The sequence below is a fragment of the Oryza glaberrima genome, chromosome 9 (genome assembly GCF_000147395.1).
Source record: "Oryza glaberrima chromosome 9, OglaRS2, whole genome shotgun sequence".
In the NCBI taxonomy this organism is placed as follows: domain Eukaryota; kingdom Viridiplantae; phylum Streptophyta; class Magnoliopsida; order Poales; family Poaceae; genus Oryza; species Oryza glaberrima.
The window spans coordinates 13062826-13088568 of NC_068334.1; the positions used below are offsets into that span (position 1 = coordinate 13062826).

The following is a 25743-nucleotide window of genomic DNA, read 5'->3' on the forward strand; positions in this document are numbered from 1 at the left end:
TGCCACAAAAAATCAAGCCCAACACCAACTAACACATAAAAAAAAGACAGATTCAATGTATGAACAATACCAGTACTACTCACATAAGAACTTTGTCTCTTTTTTTTTCTCTCTCAATATGGTGTAGTAGTTCGACTTTGAACTTGGTATTTGGTTGAGTGGTCTTTTTTTTCCTCAATGGTGTAGTTCAATTTTGAACTTGATATTTCGTTGATTACTACACTACTAGAAAAATAATCTTTGCTAGGCCGACCCAAAACCATAATAGTCCCGGTTTCAAAAAGAACCGGGTCTAAAAATGATCTTTAGTCCCGGTTAAAAACCCCACAACCATTTTATGATCTTTAGTCCCATTGGTAACACCAACCGGGACTAAAAATCATCTTTAGTCCCGGTTCATCCCCTGTCAGTAGCCTGTCAAGGGTCTGAGGATATTTAGTCCACCAACCGGGACTAAAAATCATCTTTATAGTCCTGGTTGGTAATACTAACCGGGACTAAAAATCATATTGATCTTTAGTCCCGGTTAGTATTACCAACCGAGACTAAAATTTAATACGTAGTATATAATCCCTATCACTTATCCTCTCCTCCACAATCACAACCACATCCTCACATATCCCTTCCCCCTTCCTCTTCATAGATCTCTCTCCTCCTCCCCTTCCTCCTCCCCTCCCCTCTCCTCCCCCTCCTCACTTCCCATCCGGTGGCCGGCGGCGGTGGCCATGGCGGGCGGCGGCCGGCGAGGCTGCGCCCGGCGGCGGCCATGGCGGGCGGCGGCGGGCAAGCGGGCAGGCGGCCAGCGGGGGCACGCCCGGCAGCGGCCGTGCCCTCTCGTCTGCCGGCCGGCGTCCTCCTTTTTTTTTGATAATTTGTGATTGATTGAGATGTATAATTTTGTGATTCATTGCATGTATCTGAGATGTATAATATGTGATGTATTTGATTTGTGTGTATTTTTTAGGATTTGTGTTGTATTTGATTTGAGTGTATTTTTTTTGGGATTTGTGATGTATTTGATTTATGTGTATAAGTAACTTAAGATTTGGGATGTTACTTTGAATTGGAGGATTTGGGGATTGATTTAGGGATATACATGGCACTAGATTCGGGAGAAAATATAGAGATTAACTCTGGCAAAAGAAACAATAGAAATAATAAAAAAAGGGGCACCATCTACTGCCGCTACTCCCTCTTTAGTCCCGGTTGGTGATGTTATCAACCGGGACTAAAGATCCCTTTCTTTTGTCCCGGTTGGTAACACCAACCGGGACTATAGGCAGGTTACCAACCGGGAGTAAAAAGGCTTTCTCCACCAGTGGTAGGTGTCATTATACTTTTACTATTTTATAAATTTATCATGTTTTTATAAGTTGTTAGGAAACGATAGGCAAATAAACGATAAAAAATAATTGATCAATCATAGAAGACATGAGATTTAATGTGGAAAACCCTCCCAAAGCAGGAGAGAAAAAACCATGGGCGCCAGCCCAGCAAAATATCTTCACTATATCAAGGTGAGGTTACAAACGCCGAACGGCGGCTTACAAGAAGTATATATAAAGGTGAAATCCTAAAATAATAGTGATCCGTACCGCAAGGGCTCCGGCCCAAGCCTCTGGCAACGGGCCTCCGCTTCGCTCCGGCAGAAGTTGTCCTTTATATATGTGCAAATGAATTTGGATCACAACTCAACATAAGTATGTTATGATTAATACTCCCTCCGTTTCACAATATAAGTCATTCTAGTATTTTCCGTATTTATATTGATATTAATGAATCTAGATAGATATATATGTCTATCCTCCCACATTCATATTGATGTTAATGAATCTAGACATATATATCTATCTAGATTCATTAATATCAATATAAATACGGAAAATGCTAGAATGACTTACATTGTGAAACGGAGGTAGTAGATATTAGCACTGTGGTGTTAAGTTGTGTTTTGGGATATCAAAAAAAAAAGGTGTTGTGCATTCTCTCCAAGAAACAAGTTGTGTTTTCATATATTTCTGACCAGCTGCCATGCATTTATGCACCTAAGTTTAGTTTGTACAAATTACACTCCTACTTGTGACAAACAATTGAACAAAATCAATATGATTTGACGTCAGAGGTATTAGCTTCATTTCCTTTAAGAAAAACAGCTGTACATACATGCAAGATGTCCCAGGCTTTACCAACTCCATGGGTCCTGCACACAATGTAATTGTTTTCCCCCAACATAGCATGAATGTAAACCCTAGCTAACAGTCAAATTATCAATTATACAGGATCTCATCACCCATGATATCACGATGAGGTCAGCAGACCTCTCTCACCTATATGATACGTACGATCTACTAGTCACTAGCTATTTGATCTTTAATTTCTGAGAGCTCTCCCTCGCACATAGTGAGTTGAATTGCATGCCAATGCAAATAGTTTTCCAGTTCAACTTAATTCAAAGTCGCAGTCTGCACAGATTCTGGAATTCATTTCTGGATGAACTGGTCACTTCTGGATGAAATATCATCAGTCGATCGAGCAGAGACCCGCGATATTCAACTTTTGCGGCTGTGCGCAGTCGGCAGTGTCAGGTTCTCGGCAAGATGCATAACAAATTAATTATCTAAAGATATTAAGATTAATTAAGTTGTCATATATATCGTACACATAGTTTGCTCTCAATCCTGAAAAAAATATATGAAACAACCATTTTTTAAAAAACTCTTATATCCATGTTCGTGATCTAAAAGCCAATGCTACAAATAAACTATGATGAGAAAAACTCTCAAAATCAATTCTATTTCATTTTTTTGGTTTTTCCAAAAATCTAAAGCTTATTTGTAGTTTTTAAGTGCTAAGTTAACTTGTTGACCAGTACACAAGAAGTCATGTTAGTATTTATTGGTTGCATGCATTTGTATGGTTCATTGGTTTTGTCGCATGATGGATGAATTAATTACTCATTGGTCTTAGTGACAAAAGAAATATATAGAAGTTTAGTTCACGCTAAAATTGGAAGTTTGGTTGTAATTGGAACGATGTGATGGAAAAGTTGAAAGTTTATGCGTGTAGGAAAGTTTTAATACGATGGAAAAGTTAAAAGTTTGTTGAAAAATTTTGGAGCTAAACTCGGCCTTTGTAACTACTGATCAGCTAACATGAATATTTACACGCACGCGCTCGCGCGTTCAGATCATTAATTCTAATATAATTACATATTTTCCACTTTGAACAACATAACTAAGACACCGGCCTTGGTCAGCACACAGTAACGTATACATATATAGTACACGAGAGGGAAAAAAATCTGCCATGCAAATTGCAAACGATTGACGTGACCACTATGACCGAGTTATTTTTGGAGTGATTTTGGTTGGTACCTGTCATGAGACGCCAAGCATCGATCGCAGGTTAGATTTCTAACGAAAATAAACTAATTCTACGAGATATATCTCATGCCTTCAGTTGACAAATCTCACAAAACTTCAAGTCCACGAGCAGCTAGCTAGCATACACGACCGCAATCTCTATCAATTCAATCCAACATGTTCTTAAGCTGACTGGGTAATTTGAAGTTTATGGGGTTTGAATATAAATTGGTAAATACTAGATACACTCCCTTCGTTTTTTAAATTTATGATGTTTTTTTATTTTTAATGTGACTTTGATCATTAATCTTATTCAAATTGAAATTAATTACGTAGATATATAAATCATGCTTAAAATACATATAGTAATATAGCAAGAGCCATAGCTAGCAAAATAAATTATGCTTACATAGTTTTCTTTTCTAGAAATTAATAGAATCACATATATTTAAAAATAAATGCAGTACTTGGAATTATGCCTGAGCTAGCTAGAACAGGTCATATGCTAGTTCTAGGTTCATCTGGGTTGGTAGTCAGATCATATATCGATAGTACATATGTCCACGTAACACACATACACGTGTACACACCCATAGTACTGCATATATAAATATATAATGCGTTTGTATATAAACAAGGGTTACGAAAAAGACTCAGATGGCCGAAACATGCATTGTCGGATTAATACGAGCATGATTTCACATTCATATTTTAGTTAGGACATCATTTGAGAGAACTGGTATGAGTTGTTTGACTTTGACCGGCGCCTGGCATAAATGGGAGAAACAATGATAATACTGAAGATTAACAATGACGTCCAAGTTCAATTCTCATGCAAAAATCTGTTCAGGGTCGTGCAAAAAATTATTAAGATTATTTTCCAATTACTCCTTTTTCAGGTTATAAGACATTTTGATTTTAATCAAAGTCAAGTTGTTTTAAGTTTAATCAAGCTTGTAGAAAAAAAAAGTAGTAATATTTTCAACTCAAGAAAAATTTATTTTTATTATTGATTTGATAAAACTAATCTAGTATTACAAATATTACTATATTTACCTATAAGCTTAATTAAATTTGAAACAGTTTGATTTTGATCAAAGTCAAAACGTCTTGTAAACTATGGAGGGTGTAGCATTTAGTCAGGCAAAAAAGATACTACCTCCGTCCCAAAATAAGTGCAGTCGTCGAAATCCGTGTCCAACGTTTGACCGTCCGTCTTATTTGAAAAATTTATGAAAAATTTTAAAAAAATTAGTCACACATAAAGTACTATTTATCTTTTATCATCTAATAACAATAAAAATAGTAATCATAAAAAATTTTCAAATAAGACGAACGGTCAAACGTTGAAGATGAATAATGCAAAACTGCACTTATTTTGGGACGGAGGTACTAAAAAGCATCTTCTGCCATCCTGCCATATGTTGTCCACAGCATGAATCGATCAGACATTGTAGTACACAATTTACACTTTCATTATGGGAACAGCACTCTTCAGTGATCTTCAGTGGAGTCCTGCACGCCTGCCTGCTGTCTCTTCCTCAAACTAAAAGAGCCAAGAACACACTTCAGCTCGAAAAAGAAATACTAAACATTGCTATCCATATCACCTCTGAAAGTAAGTTCACCCCAACAGCAAAATGTACATCGATGGACCCCTCCTACCATCATTATATTACACCTGGATTCTTTGAGCCCTCCAAAGTGTAGGGATAAACAGCATCATCTCACCAAATGATCAGGAGATCGATGAATGTAGTGTCACACTGCCCATGGAATGTCTCTGCATTAGTCAAGTTGACTCACCAACTGATCATCTCTGAAGATTGCAAGCTAGCTATGGCTTAGCTGCATATATGAAAGCTAGAAAAATAGTGATCTTAACACTACCAAACCACTTCAGAGCAACTAACAGCTGACAGATCAGTCAGTCATGGAGCAAATTGATTAATTAATTATCAAAAGCAAAGCAAAGATTAGCTATAGCTAGGATCCTTTTGCAATGATCGACTTGCCACCAATCAGTGGCCTGCTGCTGCTGCCTTCTTGTCCCTGCATTACCTGATGCTGTCCCTACACCCCTTGTAGTGGAGCTCCCTAGGTGTGCTTATGAATTTTAGTATGATTGAGGCTCTTTGAGGTTGTTTTCGCTTTTCAGTGGACACCAGCAGGCAGATGAATTCTGTGGTGATACTCCGCCGGCCGGCGCAGCCGTGTGGTCGTGTCGATCCGGCGCGGCCCGCGGGACCATGCACTCGACGATCGCCGACCCGCCCCGGGCCCGGTCGGGCCCTTGTATGCTCAAGAATTTAAGGATAAGCACTTGGCTAGAGTTTGATGTGCTGATATTGCCCAGAGCATGTTATGGTTGCAGATGAAGTTAGTCCCTTTTGTCAGGATGAAGGTGCCTGCCCTGGTGCTGCATGAATTAACACTTTGTAGGTCAAATCCAGGCACATTCCAATTCATGCATAAAAGGGTGCATTTCAAGTGCAAGGAAATGATTTCAACCGTTTTGCTTTCTCTCATCTTATGATGGTATCATGACACAAAGATTGGTGGTAGCACCTTCTCCATCAAGCATGATTTCTCAACTATACAGGTCAACAGAAATACAGCATTAGATGGTAAATATTGCCTAGTTTTGTTGTTTTTGGTTCCAGATCAAATAGAGATTGTTAATATATGGCCATTCCCAATTTTTTGGAATGGTTGAATTTGGCCATAAACCAATCAAACTCGAAGTAGTCTACAAACAAGAAACTGAGATAACATGAGACTTTTTATGCTACAAGGGCTAGCTGTTGTGTCGTTAACTATAAATAAATGGGTAATTTGGAACCATGCCATTATAATTTTGCAAAGTTTGATATATGCCATCGGTATCTCAATGACATGTAGAACCCACATGAGTCAATGACACGTGGGTCAGTATGGCATATCTCAAATTTTGTAAAATTATAACAGCATGGTTCTATTTTTTTCTAAATAAATCGGGTGTGAGGCAAGTATGTGTCACAAACAACTTAAACTAGACTAACTAGACAAACAAGATGAAAACACACATGAGCACTTGGGCAAGAGATCCTCCTTCTTCTTCTTGTTATTGCAAACGTAGTGAGATTCGACATTGCAAACATAACAAAATTTCTGTATTAAAAAAAACAGCCGCTAAATTCCACAAGGAAGCAATGCAAACATGCCGGCCATGGCTTACAATGATTTGGCCGAACAATCTACGTCTCGTCGCGTCACGGCCCAATCCACGATGAGTCGGCCCGTTAAGGCCTACTCTCACGAGATCGGCCCAAGAATAGCTTTTGGCCCATCACAGCCCAAGCGTATGCGTTTGTGTAGTGCCATTGTACTGTCAGGCTCAGGCAAGTGTGCCAATTAATGGACTCCAATTAACCTAACCATTTCTACACTGATACTAGGTAGAACTACAAGCTGTAACTTAACACAGTAACCATTAGTTATTGGCCCAGACGCCAAGCTTGCATGGGTGACTTGAGCTGCTCTGAAAGTCTGCCTCTACTTCAACGTCGCACAGCTATGTGCTACGCATGCAACAAAACGCCTCCTGCGAAACCAATGCCAAATCAAAGCATTGCCTCCAAAGTCATTTGGCAAGAGACAAATCACCTCAATTTTGGCCGAATTGACGCATTCCATCGCAGCATTGCACACTCAGAAATATATTCTTTTCTTTCTGGAAAAATTCTCTCCAGTAGAAGAACCCTTCTGTTTTTTTTCCCCTCGCAATAAGAAAACGATTTCTTTCTTCTTTTTTTTTTTTGGTTATGCAGCAACTATAAAATGGAGTTACACACCAATGGAGCAATGCAGGCTAGCTAGAAGGCTAACACAACAATGCAGCAGCAGCAGCGCCGCCGTGAGATGGCCAGGGCCGGCGAGCCAGCCGCCGCCCACCGCCACCGCGCCGAGAGGGCCGCCGCCGGCGAGCCGGCCACCCGAACTCACCGGACAGAGAGAGCCGGCGAGCCTGCCGCGGCCACCACCACCACCACCACCCGCCGGCCGCCGCCGACGACGACGGAGAGGAAGGAGAGCCTGGAGAGCCTCCTGGACGCGACGGACGCCGCCCGCGGCGGCCGTCGCGGCGGCGGCGGCGTGAAGGCGGCGGTGGCCAGCAGGCAAGGGCTGGAGTTCAAGAACCTGTCGTACAGCGTGGTGAAGAAGCAGAAGAAGGAGGGGGTGAAGGTGAAGAAGGAGGTGTACCTGCTCAACGACATCTCCGGCGAGGCCCCCCGCGGGCAGGTGACGGCGATCCTCGGCCCCAGCGGCGCCGGCAAGTCCACCTTCCTCGACGCCCTCGCCGGCCGGATCGCCAAGGGCAGCCTCGAGGGCTCCGTCCGCATCGACGGCCGAGCTGTAAGATGAATCGATGATCATCAAACACCCATAAAATTAACCTACTTCCTCCGTTTCCGTTTCATGTTATAAGACGTTTTAACTTTGGTTAAAACCAAACTGCTTTAAATTTAACTAAGTTTAGAGAAAAAATATTAACATTTTCAACCTTAGACAAATTTATTATGAAAATATATTCAATTATTGATTTAATGAAACTAATTCGGTATTATAAATATTACTATATTTGTTTATAAACTTAGTTAAAAATTAGTTTAACTTTGACCTAAGTCAAATCGTCTTGTAACTTGAAACGAAGAGAGTATACAGTTCTCTCGTTCTTCTGCATAATCAAGTACACAATTAAGATGATCTCTTGTTCTTGTTGTTAATTTAGGTCACGACGAGCTACATGAAGCAGATTTCATCCTACGTGATGCAAGATGATCAGTTGTTCCCGATGCTGACGGTGCTGGAGACGCTCACTTTCGCAGCTGAAGTGAGGCTGCCCCCATCACTCTCCAGAGCTGAGAAGCTCAAGCGAGTCTGGGAGCTCATCGATCAGCTTGGTTTGCAGGTAAGTCAATCAAATTAATCCGATAGAGCAATTTTCCGATACTTGAGAATGTACCATGTCCAATTTAATACCGAGAGATACCAAATTTTACATTAAAAAAATACGGTATCCTTAGAACCGTAAAATTCTCTCTAATCTGACCATTAAACATATAATATCGACAGAATTGTAGCTGGTTATACTCTACAAGCTAGGTTAGCAGCTTGCTCATTTTTACTGACAATCTGTGTGCCAAATTGCAGACAACGGCTCACACGTACATTGGGGATGAAGGGACCCGAGGAGTCTCCGGTGGGGAACGCCGGAGGGTGTCGATCGGCATAGACATCATCCACAAACCTTCCCTCCTCTTCCTCGACGAGCCGACCTCAGGTCTCGACTCCACCAGCGCGCACAGCGTGGTGGAGAAGGTGAAGGACATCGCCAGAGGAGGGAGCATTGTGCTCATGACGATTCACCAGCCATCTTTCAGGATCCAGATGCTTCTTGACAGGCTTGTCATCCTCGCAAGGTGACAAAACTATTACTCCCTCCGTTTCAGGTTATAAGATGTTTTGACTTTGGTTAAAGTCAAACTGCTTCAAGTTTGATTAAGTTTATAGAAAAAAATAGTAATATTTTTTACTCATGATAAATTTATTATTAAAATATACTTAATTATTAATTTAATAAAATTAATTTGGTAATGTAAATATTACTATATTCGTCTATAAACTTGGTCAAACTTAAAGCAATTTGACTTTCACCAAAGTTAAAACATCTTATAGACTGAAACGAAACGAGTTATAGATAGTACTCCAAATTGTTAGTGTAAAGTTTAACCAAATCTTGTCTGAATGACCGGAGGAAGTATCTGCCAAGGTCTAGAATTGTCTTTTGCTTCCAAAATTCCATTTTTGTTCAATTTAAAAATACTGTCATTGATTCATCCAGGGGAAGGTTGATCTACCTAGGAAGCCCAAGCACACTGCCAACACACCTGGCTGGATTTGGCAGGCCGGTGCCGGATGGTGAGAACAGCATTGAGTATCTCCTGGATGTCATCAAGGAGTACGATGAATCAACATCGGGGCTTGAGCCTCTGGTTGCCTACCAGAGGGACGGCACGAAACCCGACGGCGCCGCGAAAACTCCGGTGCCAAGAACACCAAGAACGCCGCACCAGAAGTCGGTGCAGTTCAGGCAGATCCAACTCAAGAGCAACCAGTTCTCCCTCAACAGCGGCGCCGCCAATGGCAACACCTTCTCCAACTTCGAGTCGTCGTACAATGTCGACGGCGGCGGCGATGACGACGATGAGGATTTTGATAATTCGCTCGAGAGGAAGTCGCAGACGCCGATGCACGCCGGCGGTCCAGCTTCGGGGTACCAGCCGAGGCTAGCGTCACAGTTCTACAAGGATTTCTCGGTCTGGGTCTACCATGGCGTCACCGGGAGCACGCCGCACCGGCGGCCGACATGGACACCGGCGAGAACGCCGGTGTCGAGCTTCCAGCGTGGCCGCGCCGTGACAATGACGCCAACGCCGCAGAACAACCCACAGCGGCGGCCTCCTCTGCCTCCGTCTCCACATGTGCCGGTGTTCAAGCCGGAGGAGCCGACGTACCACGAGTACGAGCTTGACCTGGAGCCACCGCTGGACGCGCCGGAAGAGGACTACAACGGCGGCCATCGTCCCAAGTTCGCCAACCCGTGGCCGCGGGAGGTGGCGGTGCTGTCGTGGCGCACGGTGCTCAACGTGGTGCGCACGCCGGAGCTGTTCCTCTCCAGGGAGGTGGTGCTCGCGGCGATGGCGGTCATCCTCTCCACCATGTTCCGCCGCCTCGGCACCGGCGACGTCCCGACGGTGAACCGGCTGCTCAACTTCTACATCTTCGCCGTCTGCCTCGTCTTCTTCTCCTCCAACGACGCCGTGCCGACCTTCATCCAGGAGCGGTTCATCTTCATCCGGGAGCGGTCGCACAACGCCTACAGGGCGTCGTCCTACGTCGTCGCCTCCCTCGTCGTCTACCTCCCCTTCTTCGCCGTGCAGGGGCTCACCTTCGCCGTGATCACCAAGCTGATGCTCCGGATGGAGAGCAGCCTGCTCCACTTCTGGGTCATCCTCTTCGCCTCCCTCATCACCACCAACGCCTACGTCATGCTCGTCTCGGCGCTCGTCCCCAGCTACATCACCGGCTACGCCGTCGTCATCGCGACGACGGCGCTCTTCTTCCTCACCTGCGGCTTCTTCCTCAAGCGGACGCTCATCCCGGTGGGATGGAGGTGGCTGCACTACGCCTCCGCGATCAAGTACCCGTTCGAGGCGCTGCTGGTGAGCGAGTTCAAGGGGGGCCGGTGCTACGCCGGCGACCGCGCCGACCTCTCGCCGGGGCCACTCGGGGGGTTCAAGCCCAGCGGCCTCCGGCGGGAGCTCAACGCCAGCGACGCGGCGTGCCCGGTGATGGGGCAGGACGTGCTCTCCACGCTGGACATCACCATTGACAGCATCTGGGTTGATGTTGCCATCCTTCTTGCATGGGGTGTCCTCTATCGCCTCCTCTTCTATGTTGTCTTGAGGTTCTACTCCAAGAATGAGAGGAAGTGAATTACTATTAGGATGCAGGAAATGTATTATATATATATGGCATATGTGGAGTATATGTGTTTGGTGCATTTGTAATCTTTGTTTGCAAGAAGTCATAACGTAAACCTATGTTCTTCAAAAGGATTTTTTTGGGGAGAGAAAATCAATAATAAATTTGTTTTAACTGATTCAGTTATCTGTTTCTACTTGCTAGGCTACAACAAATTGTATTTTCTATTGAGGTAAAAGTGCATCAAGGAAAACAAAAGCACATGCATGCTGCAAATGCTTGTCAAACAGAAGAGTTGATGATATGTGAATCAATCATCAGACAATATGATAAAATTTGTGCAAGAGAAAGTATATTTATATTAGGAAACACAAAAGGAACCTAAACTAACTTCATAATCACAAGGGTAGAGATATACAAGGCCGGATTTATACGAAGTGCCAATGAAAAGGCAATGTGGCAGCATCTGCATGAACCTGAGTACCTGACCCACAGTAGCATCAGTAAATTTCCAGTAAAACCAATATTAGTTTTTGGGCCAACATAAGATTGCTGAAGTTATTTGCAACGATCATCAAAATATATCCAGCCTCCAGCAAGGCATAGAGCAACACAGAAAGTACACAGAACAGCTAAAAAGTTCTCGATGTGTATGTCAACTTTTATCCATAAGCACTTATTCCACGTCATAAAACATACAGCATAGAAGTAAGACAAGTAACAGGACTGCTCACAGTTTAGGATGATCCATGCTGAGCAACTTTCCTCTCAAGGCCATTCTGGTCAGCACCAACAACTTTATCGATCTCCTTTCCATTCCTCACAAAGAAGAATGATGGAACACTGGAGACGTTCCAGCGATATGCGACACTGTTTAGTTCATCGATGTCCACCTTAAGGAAAACAACATTCCGGTGCTTTTCAGCTAAGCTTTTGCAAACAGGTCCAATAAAACGACATGGCCCACACCATGCTGCAGTGAAATAGAGAACCACAAGCCTAGACAGGCTTGAGGCTGCCTTCAGCTTTGTGTCCAGCTCACTGGATGAGTGGATAGCGATCACATCACCTGATAAAAATGCACAATACAAACGAAACAAATTTCAGTCAAAGTAAATTAAAAACGCACATAATTTTCTAAACAAGTTCTCAAAGAAATGTAGAAAAACATCTTAAGGTTTTTGAAGAAGTCATAACTTTGTAAATGCCTCCATCCAATATTATTATATAAGTGAGAGTATTGGGAGAACTGAACAAATAAGCATGAAAATAAGCCTTACCATCCTTCAGAGCAGCAGAAGCAGCAGAGACCTGCACGTAAAAATGTATAGAGAAACATTATTAGTGTCATGGGTCCTTACAGGATTAAAATGGATGATATGGCAAATATGCAATGTTTAATGGAACCAAAGGAGTTTCATCCTTAAAATTGATATAGAAGTTAAAAACATACAGATCAGATTTGTTGGAGCTTCTACTTTTATCTGCGATTGTCTGAGACTGAAGATATTTGACAAACAGCCTTAGGAAAATTAATTACCTCCTCTGCATGTTTACGCTGTTTTTCCATTTCAGCTTTCTTAATGTCCCTCTCTTTACGTAATCTTTCATATTTTTTCCTGTGCTCCTCAATTTTGAGTACATTGGGTTCAACCTGTAGAATGGGAATGAGTGTCTCTGACATAGCTGTGTTTCTTTAAATAGAGGAGGCAGTGTTTCTTTTTCCTAATCTAACTATTATTCATGGTAAGCTATGTTAGTAGTAATTAGTTGTATAACCTTCTTAAGTTCTGCTCCAATCTCTTCATCATAATCCAATTTTGCTGCCATGCGAAGGTCCTGAGCAGCCTCTTCCCATTTCCCAAGCATAGCTTTTGCCATCCCTCGTGATTTATATCCTTTAGCAGAATCTGGATTAATCTGCGAGTGGCACAACAGACAGGAATTACATTAGCTTATAATCATATAGTTGAACAAGAATGGGTTTTATCATCCAGAACTATTAATGAAATGTTCAAACCTTTAATGCTGCATCTGCATCACGAATAGCTGCATTTGGTTTCTTTGACTTCACAAAAATAACAGCTGCATAGCAAAAGAGTGACATTTGGTTTCCATCAAACGGAGGACGATACATAGAGAAATGAAGGACCATATATAGAGAGAGTCATGGTACCCCTAGTTGCATAGGCGATAGCTGAAGTCGGATTCAGTACAATAGCCTCTGTCAGATGCTCAATAGCTTCATCCAATTTACCTGATATAGAGAAATGCTTTGTTTATACACAAATCCATACTGATTTAAAGGGAAGACCAACTTATTGCACACCTTATTGCACAGAATTACACAATTCATTTTATTATAGTGCGAGATTTCAATAAGAACAGGCAAATAAACCTTGCCTTCTGAAAATGCATCGACGCCTTTGTTTTTGCACAGCTGCGCCTGGTCACGCTTCTCATCGGAGACTTCAACAGATGGATCTCCCATCTGTAACAGAAAAAGTCATGGAATTAAAACATCAATTCTTTCCACCATCAAACACACATCATAAAAAGTCTCGAATCAGTTTGCATTTCACAAGTCCCTGACCTTCTGAGGAGGGTCATTATCTGGCTCAACAGCTTCACCTTCCAACTCAATGTCAGACTCCATGATCTCGTCCTCAAAGCTGCTGGCCCCAGCCGTCGCCATATCTACCGCCTTCTGCCAAAAAAAACAAGAAGGGGATTTCACTATAACTCGTCAGATTTGGACAACTTGCAGCGAACTAAACTAAAAATACCACACTAATCCCATCTAAAGCCAACGACTAAAAACGGTAATCGCCCATGAACTTAGCCCGAATCGACACCATGGCATGTAAAATTAGTTTCATCTAGGGCAGCAGCAAGCAAATCTTCAACAGTAACACCAAGGCAGTAAGACGGTAACTATCGAAGCTTGAAAAATTCCTAGTACCCACATAAACAAGCAAGATATCGACATACGCTGCGGTCTTCTTGCCGCTGCCGCTGCTCTGCCTTGCCTTCCCCGGCTAGTTGAAGCGCGACGATGAGCGGTCGTCGAGGCGAAGGTCGCAGTCGCGGGCTCGCCGGCGTCGCCGCGTCCGGTGGCCTAGGGCTAGGGTTTCGATCAGTCGAAATTTGGGGAATTGTAGCGGAGAACTGGGCTCTCTTCTCAGGTAGAAATGGGCCTTAGGCCTATTTGGGCCAGGCTTGGAAAGCCCACTCCAGACTGACGCCAAGATATTCTTCTTTCTTCCTCTCAAGAAGTGGAGTAAGTTCATTTGAGGTCCCTTAACTTGTCAACAAATCCGATTTTCGCCCCTCAACCGAAAAACCAGATATAATGGGTCCCTCAACTATCAAAACCGGTGCAGATGACATCCCTCAGCGGTTTTGAGGGCGGTTTTAGCTGACGTGGCGCCTACGTGGCTAGTTTGACTCGGTCTTAATATGACGTGGCACTTACGTGGCAATTTAATTTGAAAAAATAATAAAACCTGTGGGACCCACATGTCAGTTCCACACACAAAATAATAAAAAATGGTGGGGCCCATGTGGGCCCCACCTGTCATCCTCGCTCCTCTCTCTACTCTCTATCCTCTCCCTCGATCCATTCTCTCTCTCCGGCTAATGGAGCGGGGCGAGCGGCGGTCGGCAGAAGCGGGCGACGCGCGGGGCCATAGAGCGCAGACGGCCGCGACTGCTGGCGTTGTGGAGAAGGGCGTTGGCGGGAGCATCTCCTCCAGGTACTGAAACCACGACGCCGACTCATCCTCTGCCATCGCCACCGGCCGCCGTCACCGCCGCCGTCGTCGCCGTCCTCTCCGGCCTCGGCGGCTTCCGCGGCGCCTGACTCTGCATGACGACGTGGCCATTGCACCAGAGCAGCTCAACGAGCCCGTCGTCTTCGCTGCAACAACAACAATAACCAAAGAATCACTCATCTGATCGCCTCCAATCCATGGAAAGATCTCCAGCTTCGATCTAAGAAACGCACGAACCCTAATGGCGCAAAGCCATCTCCCATGCTGGTGGTGTTCCAATCAGGGACGAACTGGTTCATGGCATTAACAACCCTAATTAATCACTCCCTGCAAGGAGAAGCACAACAACTCTGTCTTGTTTCTACCTGCAAAGCCAATGATTATATCAGATTCTACAAGAATCAGAACAAGTACTTTCGCATCATGCAAAAAATATTTCTCTTTTTTTTATCAATGAAGCTTCAAGCTTTCCTGAGGACAAAGAACAAAATTTGTAGGTTTGCCAAAATTTAAGGGAAAACTGAACTCCAAAGAACAAAATTTGTAGGTTTGGCAACGCCCAATGCACGCCCTGGCTCACGGGAGATCGAGGCGTCATCTGGCTTGGGCGCGAGGCAGCAAGGCGCATTGCCCGGGAGGAGGGAGGCCGCCACTCCGGCGCCCACGCGCCGGCCCCCAAGGTCGCCGCGCCGGTGACCGCGCCCGAGGTCGGCTTCCGCGCCGGCGCCAGTGCCCAAGGCCGCCTCCACCCCGGCTCCCAAGCGCTGTTCCCCAAGGCCGCCGCCACTCCGGCGCCCACGCACCGGCCCCCAAGGCCGCCGCTGCTCCGCCCGCCCCCTCCCCCACCCACGACCTTGACTCCCGGGGGCTCTCCGCCACCACTTCGCCCACCCGCCGCCGCTCCGGCCGCCGTCGCCACTGCTTCCTCGGACGACCTCGACTCCCGCGGGTTCTCCGCCGCCACCTCGCCGGCTTCGCGCGCTGCCGCTCGGGCCACCGTCGCCCCGCCGACTTCGCGCGCCATCGCTCCGGCCTTGTCTTGCAGACTGCAGAGCAGGGGAGAGAAGAGAGAGGATTAAGGATGACATGTGGGACCCGCGTGGGTCCCACCATTTTTATTATTTGGTGTGTGAAACTGGCATGTGGGTCCCACGGTTTTATATTTTTTTAAATTAAATTACCACATAAGCGCCACTGGATGCCACGTGGGATGAAGACCTAGTCAAAGCAGCCACGTAGGCGCCACATCAGCCAAAACCAGGCACAATACTACCGAGGGACCTCGTTTGCACGGTTTTGTAAGTTGAAGGATGCGTTCTACCCGGTTTTGCACTCAAGGGATGAATTTCGGACTCGGCAACAACTTGAGGGACCTAAAGTGAACTTATTCCTCAAGAAGTTGCCGAGTTACAGAATGCAGACTGCCAACTTCTCTCAAAGAAAAACTGGGGAAAAAAGACATTATCTTACCTGAGAGTTTGTTTGCAATTAGTGTTAAGTAAAGGCACTTGATCAACCTCTTATATAATCGAGTAAGAAGTACCCAATCACTACATATCCAGAGAGAGTATGGTCATCTCTCTAATGAAATGAAGACAAATGAGGATTCCATGTGATATGTTTACCATAGAAAAAAGATGATCATCTTGCAAGCACAAACATGCTCAGTGATGTAAAAAAAAAAAAGAACATGAACAAAGTAGTAGTATGCAGCATCTGTTCTTGCATTCTGCAGCTTGTAAGTTCATACAAGAAACAAGAATAGTACAGTTTTTGTAAGCCTATAATTTTGGTACTGCTAAATTTTGGCATATTTCTTTCTGCAATACAATGGCGCAAGGCCAACAAAAAATACTCAAGAGTCTGCAAGTGGCAGCTCTCTTGTTAGTTGGGGGGTTTGCACCAGCTAGACCAGCATTAAGCGAATTAACCATGTGAAAACACATCATAAACAAGAACAAGAACACCATCAATAACATACTATATATTATGCCTCTTCCCAAGCCCTCCTCCCCGCTTGAATGCACAAGATTCTTTATGTCTTTTGCATCAATCAGAATGGCCGAATCTATGGACACTGGGCAATCACCCAGATCAGATTTGTAGCTTTGTACTGGGGGACTCCTCGCAGAAGCTGATGGTCCTTGGCTGGCCTAATGACAATGATTCGTCGCGGTTGCTTGAGAGGGCAATGTCCGTGCAAGATGACTTGTTGTCATTGGCACTCCCCATTGTGTCGCTGCTCTCTAGCGGGCTCTTGGCCAATGGGTATGGCGCCACGGTCGTCACTCTGAAACAGAGCATGGGGATGAAGATCAGTTTCTGAGCATAAATTAATTGAGTTGCTGTACTCAAATACGATAAAATCACAATTAAGTGTTAGGAGAAACCAATTTGACGTTATTTTTTTCAGTTTGCTTATTTGACCCTGTTTTTCAAAATCGAAGATAAAGGCTGACCCTACTCCGTCAAATCGAGTTAATGGTGTTAACTAAGGGGTAAATAGCCCCTTTTGGCCTTGTTTATTTGACCCTGTTATATCAAAACGATATATTTGGACGTTTTGACATATTTATAACGAATTTGATGTATCTTTTACATTTGAGACAAGTTTAACAAATTTAGCTTCAATTTTTTAATTTGAAAATTTTGGATCAGTTTAACTAATTTGTCTTTCATTTGACGGTTTTTGACAAAATAAGGCAAATAAAATTTGGCATAAATTTTTTAAAAAAATTGACAGAATATTGTCTTATTTTGTGAATCCCAAATTACATACAATGAAGTAAAAACACAGATTATGATCAAATCCAACAGAGAAAATATCAAATAGCAACCGCCACCGACGCCACAGGCAACATTCGCCGCTCCCCCGCGCACCGGCACCGGTGCCGCCCACGCCTCCCTCCGCGCGCAGGTTTCGTCACCACTCCTTCGTGTGCCGGCGCCGCCCCCGCCTCCCTCCGCACACCGGCGCAACGCCACCACCCCTCCCACCACCGCGCCGGCTGCCACGGCATCCCTCCTCGCGCCGCCCCCGCCGCCGCTCCTCCCTCCGCGTGCCGGCCGCCACCGGCCCCGCCTCCCTCCGCATGCTGGCGCACTGCCGCCCACTCCTCCCTCCACGTGCCGGCCGCCCTGGCTGCCTCCTCGCGTCACTCGCTCACCGCTCCTCTCTCCGCGCTCCGACACCGTCGCCGTCGCCTCCTCCCACCACCGCGCCGGCTGCCACGGCCTCCCTCCTCGCGCCGCCCCCGCCGCCGCTCCTCTCTCCGCGTACCGACACCCCCACCGCCGCCTCCCTCCATGCGCCGACCGCCGCCGCCGCCGCCTCCCTCCGCACACCGGCGCACCGCCGCCCCCTCCTCCCTCCACGCGTCGGCCACCCCAGCTGCCTCCTCGCGCCACTCCCCTCTCCGCGCTCCGGCGCCCCTGCCGCCGCCTCCCTCCATGCACCGGCACCGTTGCCGCACCTCCTCCCCGCACCGCCATTGCCTCCTGCTCGCTCACCGCGTTGGCGCCGGCGCCGCCGCCGAGATGTGAACGAGAGAGGGTCGGGCAGTTCATGACTTGTGAGATTGAGTTGAAAGTGAAATGTATGGAGGGCAATTTGGTCACTTTGAATAGTAAAATGCTTTTTTTTTTCTTTTCTTTTTGTGAAACCCTAACGGCGTAGTGTAAATTGGGTCAAACGGCATGCTCAATTTTGAAAAGCGGGGTCAAATTAGCAAACTAAAAAATGTAGGGTCGGATTGGTAGTTAGGCTTCGAAACAGGGTCAAATGAGCAATTGTCCCTTAAATATATGATCTCTACCTTTCCTTTCGCTTCTCCAAGAATCGGGCAAGGGATGCCTTCCGCGCTTGAGGGACAGCTGCAATGAAAAAAAGAGAAATAAATCATACACTGTAACAATTCATCTGAAGTTCTAACTACTATCATAACATCACAATACAATTCATGCAAGCAATTAATAGGCATACCTCTCGGCATAATAGCTGCAGCAGTGGTAGTGGCTAGTGTCTCAGGCTGGGCCGGAGGAGGCAAACTTGTGGGAGGAACAACCAATGGACCAGAAGATTTTGTCATGTTGGAGTCGACATTAGAGCTTGAGGCACTCCGTGGAAGACTTGTAGCTTGTGACACAACGGAGATCGGTTTGGAAATGGCTGGCACGGGAGACGAAACAAGCTGCGGTTTCTGAAGCATCATCGGTTTTGTAGGCGAAACCTCAGGTACAGTGACTTTTGCTGGGGCAAAGACATGTGCCTCTGGCATACGAGCAACGGTAGTCGGCGCACTTGGAAGAGATCCTCTGCTAGCTAAGAACATGAGTTCCTGAGCCTGCAACATTGAGAAACAGCTATTAAAACATGTCAATTGGTAATAATCATCCATAGTACAGCACAAAGATGCACCATCTGTCACAATGAAATCATACCTTCTCCGGCGAGACGTTGTTGAATACATTTACAGAACCAGCATAAAAGATGGTCAATTGCGCCGCCTTCGCCTTCGGCATGTCCCTATACAAAGCAAGACAAGCTATATATTTCAGTCCAATTTCATCTTTCATTTCCACTCTCACAAAAGTCACAAACCTTGTGCTCGATAACAGAGCGGATTAGCTACCTTGTTCCGTACACACCGACCGTAGATCCGGCAACCGCATTGCCCATGGCGAAAGGCGGCTGCTTGAACGCGCCACCACCGGCGCCGACGGCATTCGGGAGGTTGGGCGAGCTCTGAACCCTGAACATCGGATTGTTCGGGTTGAACGGCGACGAGGCCGGAATCACTCTAGCCCCATTCAGAACATGCGGTGGCTGGCCACGGTGAGCGCCGTGCACGGCGGCGGCGGCGGCGTACTGCGGGATGCCGTGGCTCTCGGCACCAAACGATTTCTGCAAAAAACATCCACATATCCACAAACTAATTAATTAGGATATCAATATCAAACAGAAATTCACAAGCAGCAAGTGAGCAAGAACAAAATCAAGAAGAAGAAGAACAGCGCAAGCCACCTGTCTTGCGAGGACGTGCGAGGCCTGCTGCATCTTGGCGCCGTCTAACGCCGAGAAGTGTGGGAACGCGAGCTCCCTCGTCTCCTCCCTCGCCGCCGCCGCTGCCGACGACGACGACGACCTGAACGACATCAACGCGGCCCTGCTCGCGAACGACCAATCCATCGCCGCCGCTGCCGCTCCTCCTCCTGCTCCAAAGTAATCTGAAAATTGCGCACGCACACACACTCAATCGAATACTCATCCGCCCAGCTCATATATATATATATACGAATCAATCAACCAAGAATCCGTTAAGCATCCCAATCGTTTCAGAAGCAGCGACTACTCGAAATCGACTAGCGACACGCGCGAGCGGCAGAAAGATTCGGCCGGCTTTCTCCCCCGGAGAGAAATCCTCGCTGAATTTCTTCGCCCCGAATCGAGCGTACACGGCAAAGTGAGCCATCGAAAGCAATTAGGCCGCCATACCAAACGCGACCACCTTTCCTTTCCCCCCAAAAGAAAAACAAAGAAAAGAAAATCCAACACAAAATCCATGGAAGAGGAGGATGTCGCTTTTCTTCTCCGCCTCACGAGCCATGGCGGCCATGGCCACATCCAGCAGTTAGCTCGCCGAACTCACCCACCCCTCCTCAAGATTCCCCCCGCCGCGGCGCGCCAAATCGCCCCGAAACAGGGAAGGCGAGCGAATTCCCGCGAGAAAAGCTAACCTGATTCCTTCCTCTCCTCCGCATGCCTCCGCTGCTCCTCGTCCTTCCCGATCGCGCCCAGGAAGTCCCTCTCCATCGAATTTCCCCCCAGCCAGCCAGGGAGAGATGAGATGAGATGCTGCTACTTCGTGCCTCGCTACCTCCTCCTCCTCTGAACCTTCTCTCCTCCTCCTCCTCCGCTGCCGGTGACGACGACGACGACGACGACGACGCAGCCTTGACCGCTCTACGCTTCTTCTACTACTACCACCACTACTCGCTCTTCTTCTCTCTCTTTGTACTAGGATGCGTGCGCTAATCAATTGTTTAAGTTAATCACGCGGTTTTCGCTTAATCTAATCCGGATTGGTAATAATTATTAACAGAGGGAGGGGGTGGGTGGGGCCCACACCGCGGGTGACCGGCTCGGGCCGGTCGCCCTCCCCCCACGTGGCCGAGTATACGAACCAAGTCCACCCGGTCTATCGCTACGCGAAGTCACTGACGACGTGGGCTACAGCGCGTGGAGGGGCCCACCTGTCCGTGACCGGGCCGCCGCCTCCCCCGCGCTAGACGCGGATCCCGAGGTTGCCGAGGCGCGACACGTGTCCCCCCCTTCGCGCACACGAGCCGGAATTGCGCGGGGGTATGGCTAGCTACCGTCGGAGGGAGTACTACTAGTGTGGGTATACTAGCCTGTGACGGTGGGACCCACGTGTCGGTGGGGCCCACGTGGGCGGAAAACGTTGTGAGGGGGGGGGGGGGAGTGTGTAGGATTGGACGCGGTGAGAAAAAGAAAACGAGGGAGAAAAGAAAGAAAATTAGAAGTAATAATTAATTAATTAAATTAAATAATAATTTATTAAAATGGGAATAGAATTTGCGTCACGAGGGTTGGACTTTAGTGGGGTGGCGTGCTGGGTTGGGGTTTTGTTAATGTTTTCTCGCCATCACCATGTGGCATGTGCGCACGCACGACGTTTTAGTATTAATTTATTCGTTGCTTTCTTTTGTATATTTCATATTCATTCAATTCATTTATTGGTTGCGAGTAGATCATTTATGTGCTTTGTTTTCTAGTATTGGATATCACTTTATCCGTTTAAAAATATAGCAACATGTGTCATTTACTAATTTTTTTCTTTATCTACCCTCTTATCTAAACTAAATACGACTGTTATTTTCTCCACCTACGTATTCTCTCAACCTATTCTATCTAATTGGAAGTTAATCCCTCCGTTTCATACTATCGTCGTTCATTTTTTTACTTACTCAAAGTACTTTATGTTTGATTAGGTTTATAGAAAAAATTAGCAACATTTATGATACTAAATTAGTTTTTATTAAATTTAACTTTAATTTTTTTTATTTTATTTTTTTTTCTTTTATAGAATTTTTTTTATAAACTTTATCAAACTTAAATAAGTTTGACTAAGGAACGATCGAACAACTTATAATACGAAATAGAGGAGTATCAAACTTTAAAATTGATGGAGTATTAGATACTAAGGTACTATAAAAAGAAATGTTTTTATTTATTTAGCTGAAAGGACATTTATACCACCTATGAATGATGGAGTATAAAATAGGGAAAAGTCGGAGTAGCACGGCAGCGTTGAAATATATAGAATCGAAGGCTTATAATATATTTATTATTTTTTGACATTATGTGAAAGTTTCCGATTTTTTTAAATCTGAGCAAAACAAATAATATTTTTTATTCCCCGCAAAAACATAATGATATTCTTTTATGTAAACACCAGGGTATGGGATTTTTATTTCTATAAGCAGGACAGGGTAATTCCGTAGCGTCCCCTTAATAGAACCGAATGTCGTTTATCTAGAGCGTCCAGCCTTCTCGTGGACGTGATATTGTTACCGTGCCCATAGCCTATGGGCCAAAGGCTCTAAAAATAGTACCCCTGCATATTTCAACCAGTAACAAAATTATATATCAATTTCCATTCGATTTATTCATGATCAAAATATTTAGTATATAACTACATGACAGGAAACACTACTGACATACTCCTTCCGTCCCATAAAATACAAATCTAATATTGAATATGATATATTCTAACATTATGAATATGAACATATGTATTCCAGATTCATATACAAGAATGTATCATATATGTTACTAGGTTGTTTTTTTTTATGGGATGAAGGGAGTAGAACATATTCCAATTGCATGTGCATAGGTAACAACGATATAATTGTTTGATACAGTACTTTCTTTTTACTTGTGCTTTCGAATAGCAATGCCGCAACAATTGTGCAGATTTGAATCATGTATGTTTCGTTACAATTGTAAACAAGTTAATTATTTTAGTAATCCGGAGTGTAAAATAAGCTTAAAAAAAAGAGAAACGCACAGGGCTAGAGCTATTCTGGCTAGCTCCGTAAAACGGTAGGCTATACGTACGACCTTGATTCAAAGCCGCATCTCTTTTAATTATTTGATATTAAGTTCTTCTCTAATATTTGTGTTTTTTAAAATAATAAGCTAAAAATACTTTAGGGGTTAAGTACAACTGTAAATAGCTAGGCTTTATTTTAAAAAGAAAAATGCACAGTTTGCCATGTCAAACTTGTGAGACTGTGCCACTTCTTCTAGGATTTCATGATTCCTTCTGCATACCATGATCATAAATTAGAAATATACTCCTACTGCTACATATTTATATAACTGAAAGGTTAATTTAAAGTACAAATCATGTAGAGCTAATTAACTATATATCTTATTAGCTTGGAGCAATAATATGTAGTAGTAATATACTCCGTATTAGGTTTGCTGACTTAAATATTAGCGTGCAGGGTGGTCATCACAATAGGTTTGAACTTAAATAAACAAGGTTATGTACTTCATTACTACATGATGCAGATCTGTCTGGAGGAACGTGGCGATCCTCTGTTGGATTAGGAGCATGGTCTTGATGGCCGTAGCTATAGCTTTGTTAAAAGAGAGAGTAGGCAAGACTGAGCTGTTCTTCCTGACAAGCATGTGCTTCTTCTTAATTTGTGGCCTTTTACAGTTAGGATATTTTTAAATATATCATTATTTTTAGAAGCACCCAAAGTTAATAATCAACTGCTGATCTTCTCCTCAATCGCTATGCAATCTTCCTTTTGCGTACGAAGGAGAATCATATTCTTGATTACTTTAATTTGATTTCAGTTATAATTATAGTGATAATTAGTCAGGCACAGGAAAAGTAAGTGAAGTTGACTTGACTACAATTAAGTAATTAACAACCTGCAAATAATCATGCCAGTCCACTTCAAATAATCATGCATGATGGGAACACATATGTGTGATCCATAATTAATGGTTTGTTTACAATGGAGTAATTATTTCTTGAAGAAAAAACGTAAATTTACAAACAGACCATATATATGGAACTTTGCATCATGTATCCTGGTGGCTAGTATCAAAACTGGAAGTAGTTAGTTGTGCTTTGGGTCTAAGTCAACAAATATTTTATTAGCTGGATCAAGCTCTTAATTAGTTACTCCCTCTATATTTTTTTCTCCCTTCTGATTTAAAACATCAACATGGTGTACAGTGTAAAAATATTGACACGAACTATGATGCATATATTTAATCATTTTGTTCTCCAAACATATTGTTTTTTATTTTGCTAATATAAGCATTTTTTGCTATGCATTGCATATAATAAAATCTTAATGCTTTGAATGTATCAATGATTGAAAATTCCGTGGTACTCAGGGGTCCTTTGAAACACAATATTGAGAAAACGGAGAAATAGGGAAACCCAATACTTCGGTGGGAACGCAAGTATAGAATAGAGAATTACAAAATTCAGGAATAACCATTTTGATTGAACTGTAGAAAAAAAACTCTAAAATTTAAGGAGAGAAAGACTCAGAAAGTTTTCCATGAGCTATGTTGGATCTCATGTTAATTTAATTTCCTCCCAAACATGCATGGAATAGAATGAGCTAGGCATTCCATAGAAATTTCATTGAATTCAACATTGTACATTACTTTGTTTCAAATAACCATTAATTTAGGAAAAAAATATATAAAATTAGAATCCTCTGAAATTCCTATGGTCTTCCTTCAAATTAAAGGGTCTAAAGTGTGCATTATAGAACATAATCTGTTTTAAAAAGATGGGGAGACATGTTATATATGCCAATGTGTAAAAAAGAGGTGCACGCCATCCATGCATCTTGAAAAAACAAAATCATTTGTTCATCGATCATTAGGAGATCAAGGACACATGCCAGGAATCAATCGCCTCGCTTTCTAATACTCCCTTTGTCCCAAAATATAAGGGATTTTTGGGTGAATATATCACATCCTAGTATAATAAATCTAGACAAATTAGGATGTGTCACATCTATCCAAAATCTCTTATATTTTGGGACGGAAGTTGTAATAAACAAACAGCGTGACGACCACACAAATATAGGATTGAGAATTAGGGTCCATCCAGATTTATTATACTAGTATGCGTCACATCCATCAAAAAACCTTATATTCTGGGGGAGTAGTAAACTAATGATGTGACGACTACGCAAATATATGGCTGAGAATTAGAATTCAGAATGTACGTACAAATGCTGGGAGGATATATAATTGACGACGTTGATGAACAAATTAAGAACTCTCTCTATATATATACCCTCAAAATGTGCTCAACGTGATACGATTTTAAACCATTTCATTGCGTGTTAACAGTGAAATATATACTAATTAATTTGGGCCATGCATATGCATGCATGGAACTGGATCTTTGTTCAGGATGTTCAGTGCAAATATATCTCGGCAGATATAGTGGTTGGAACTTCTGGATACACGTAATCTTTTAATTCGTATATATAGCTGATACTGTCAGATCATGCTTGTAACTGCAACAGTCTGACTGGGCCTTTGGCGACATTTCTTTTTCGAAATAGATTGGCCACATTTTCTGGACAAGCTAGCATGCAGGGAATATCACTGATAAATTGGTATACTACTCCGATGTGACAATCCGAAGCATATGGAAGCTATATATCGAGACTAATACGTACCTATAGTGCTAATCAAGTACTCCAAAAATAAAATAGAATCTTGTCCCCTGGGGTGACCAGGGTTTACAAAACCGCACGATTATCATGGTTATTACGTACGGTAACATTCTCAGTGTTTGCAACCACGGTATACCTCGCAATAACCGTGCGGTTTTTACGATAACCACACGGTTACCACATAACTGCCAAACCGTGGGGTAGCAGTAACCCCACCCAAAACGGTTTGGCAAACCCTGGGGGGGTGACACAGGAGGAACCAATCGGTGCCGCCATCGCCCCTTATCTCTCTACTACCTTGTTGTGGTCTGAACGAGCCGCTGGAA

General features: G+C 44.1%; 3 protein-coding genes across 4 annotated transcripts; 1 reads left to right on the forward strand and 2 right to left on the reverse strand.

Annotated features, from left to right (window-relative positions):
* Window positions 1-7235: 7235 nt before the first annotated feature.
* On the forward strand, window positions 7236-11167 carry LOC127785292 (ABC transporter G family member STR-like). The gene is made up of 4 exons (XM_052312726.1): window positions 7236-7757; window positions 8134-8313; window positions 8556-8824; window positions 9247-11167. Exons 1-4 carry the CDS (start codon window positions 7236-7238, stop codon window positions 10898-10900), a joined length of 2625 nt encoding a protein of 874 aa, XP_052168686.1. The 3' UTR covers window positions 10901-11167.
* Window positions 11168-11282: 115 nt separating this feature from the next.
* LOC127785293 (TPR repeat-containing thioredoxin TDX) lies at window positions 11283-14050 on the reverse strand. 2 transcript variants are annotated; one of them, XM_052312728.1, is made up of 9 exons: window positions 13881-14050; window positions 13483-13593; window positions 13293-13380; window positions 13066-13146; window positions 12910-12974; window positions 12669-12809; window positions 12430-12543; window positions 12170-12200; window positions 11283-11958 (listed from the first exon to the last, which is right to left on the reverse strand). In XM_052312728.1, the coding sequence occupies exons 2-9, from the start codon at window positions 13582-13584 to the stop codon at window positions 11627-11629; spliced, it is 954 nt and encodes a 317-aa protein (XP_052168688.1). In that variant the 5' UTR covers window positions 13585-13593; window positions 13881-14050; the 3' UTR covers window positions 11283-11626. The 2 variants fall into 2 exon arrangements, with proteins under 2 accessions (XP_052168688.1, XP_052168687.1); XM_052312727.1 differs by having other exon boundaries at window positions 11285-11958; window positions 13483-13596.
* A 2315-nt stretch (window positions 14051-16365) lies between these two features.
* LOC127784835 (protein TIFY 6b) lies at window positions 16366-20660 on the reverse strand. Its single transcript, XM_052312230.1, has 7 exons — window positions 20399-20660; window positions 19686-19888; window positions 19294-19565; window positions 19103-19187; window positions 18645-19005; window positions 18478-18535; window positions 16366-16952 (listed from the first exon to the last, which is right to left on the reverse strand). Exons 1-7 carry the CDS (start codon window positions 20472-20474, stop codon window positions 16757-16759), a joined length of 1251 nt encoding a protein of 416 aa, XP_052168190.1. The 5' UTR covers window positions 20475-20660; the 3' UTR covers window positions 16366-16756.
* Window positions 20661-25743: the final 5083 nt, after the last annotated feature.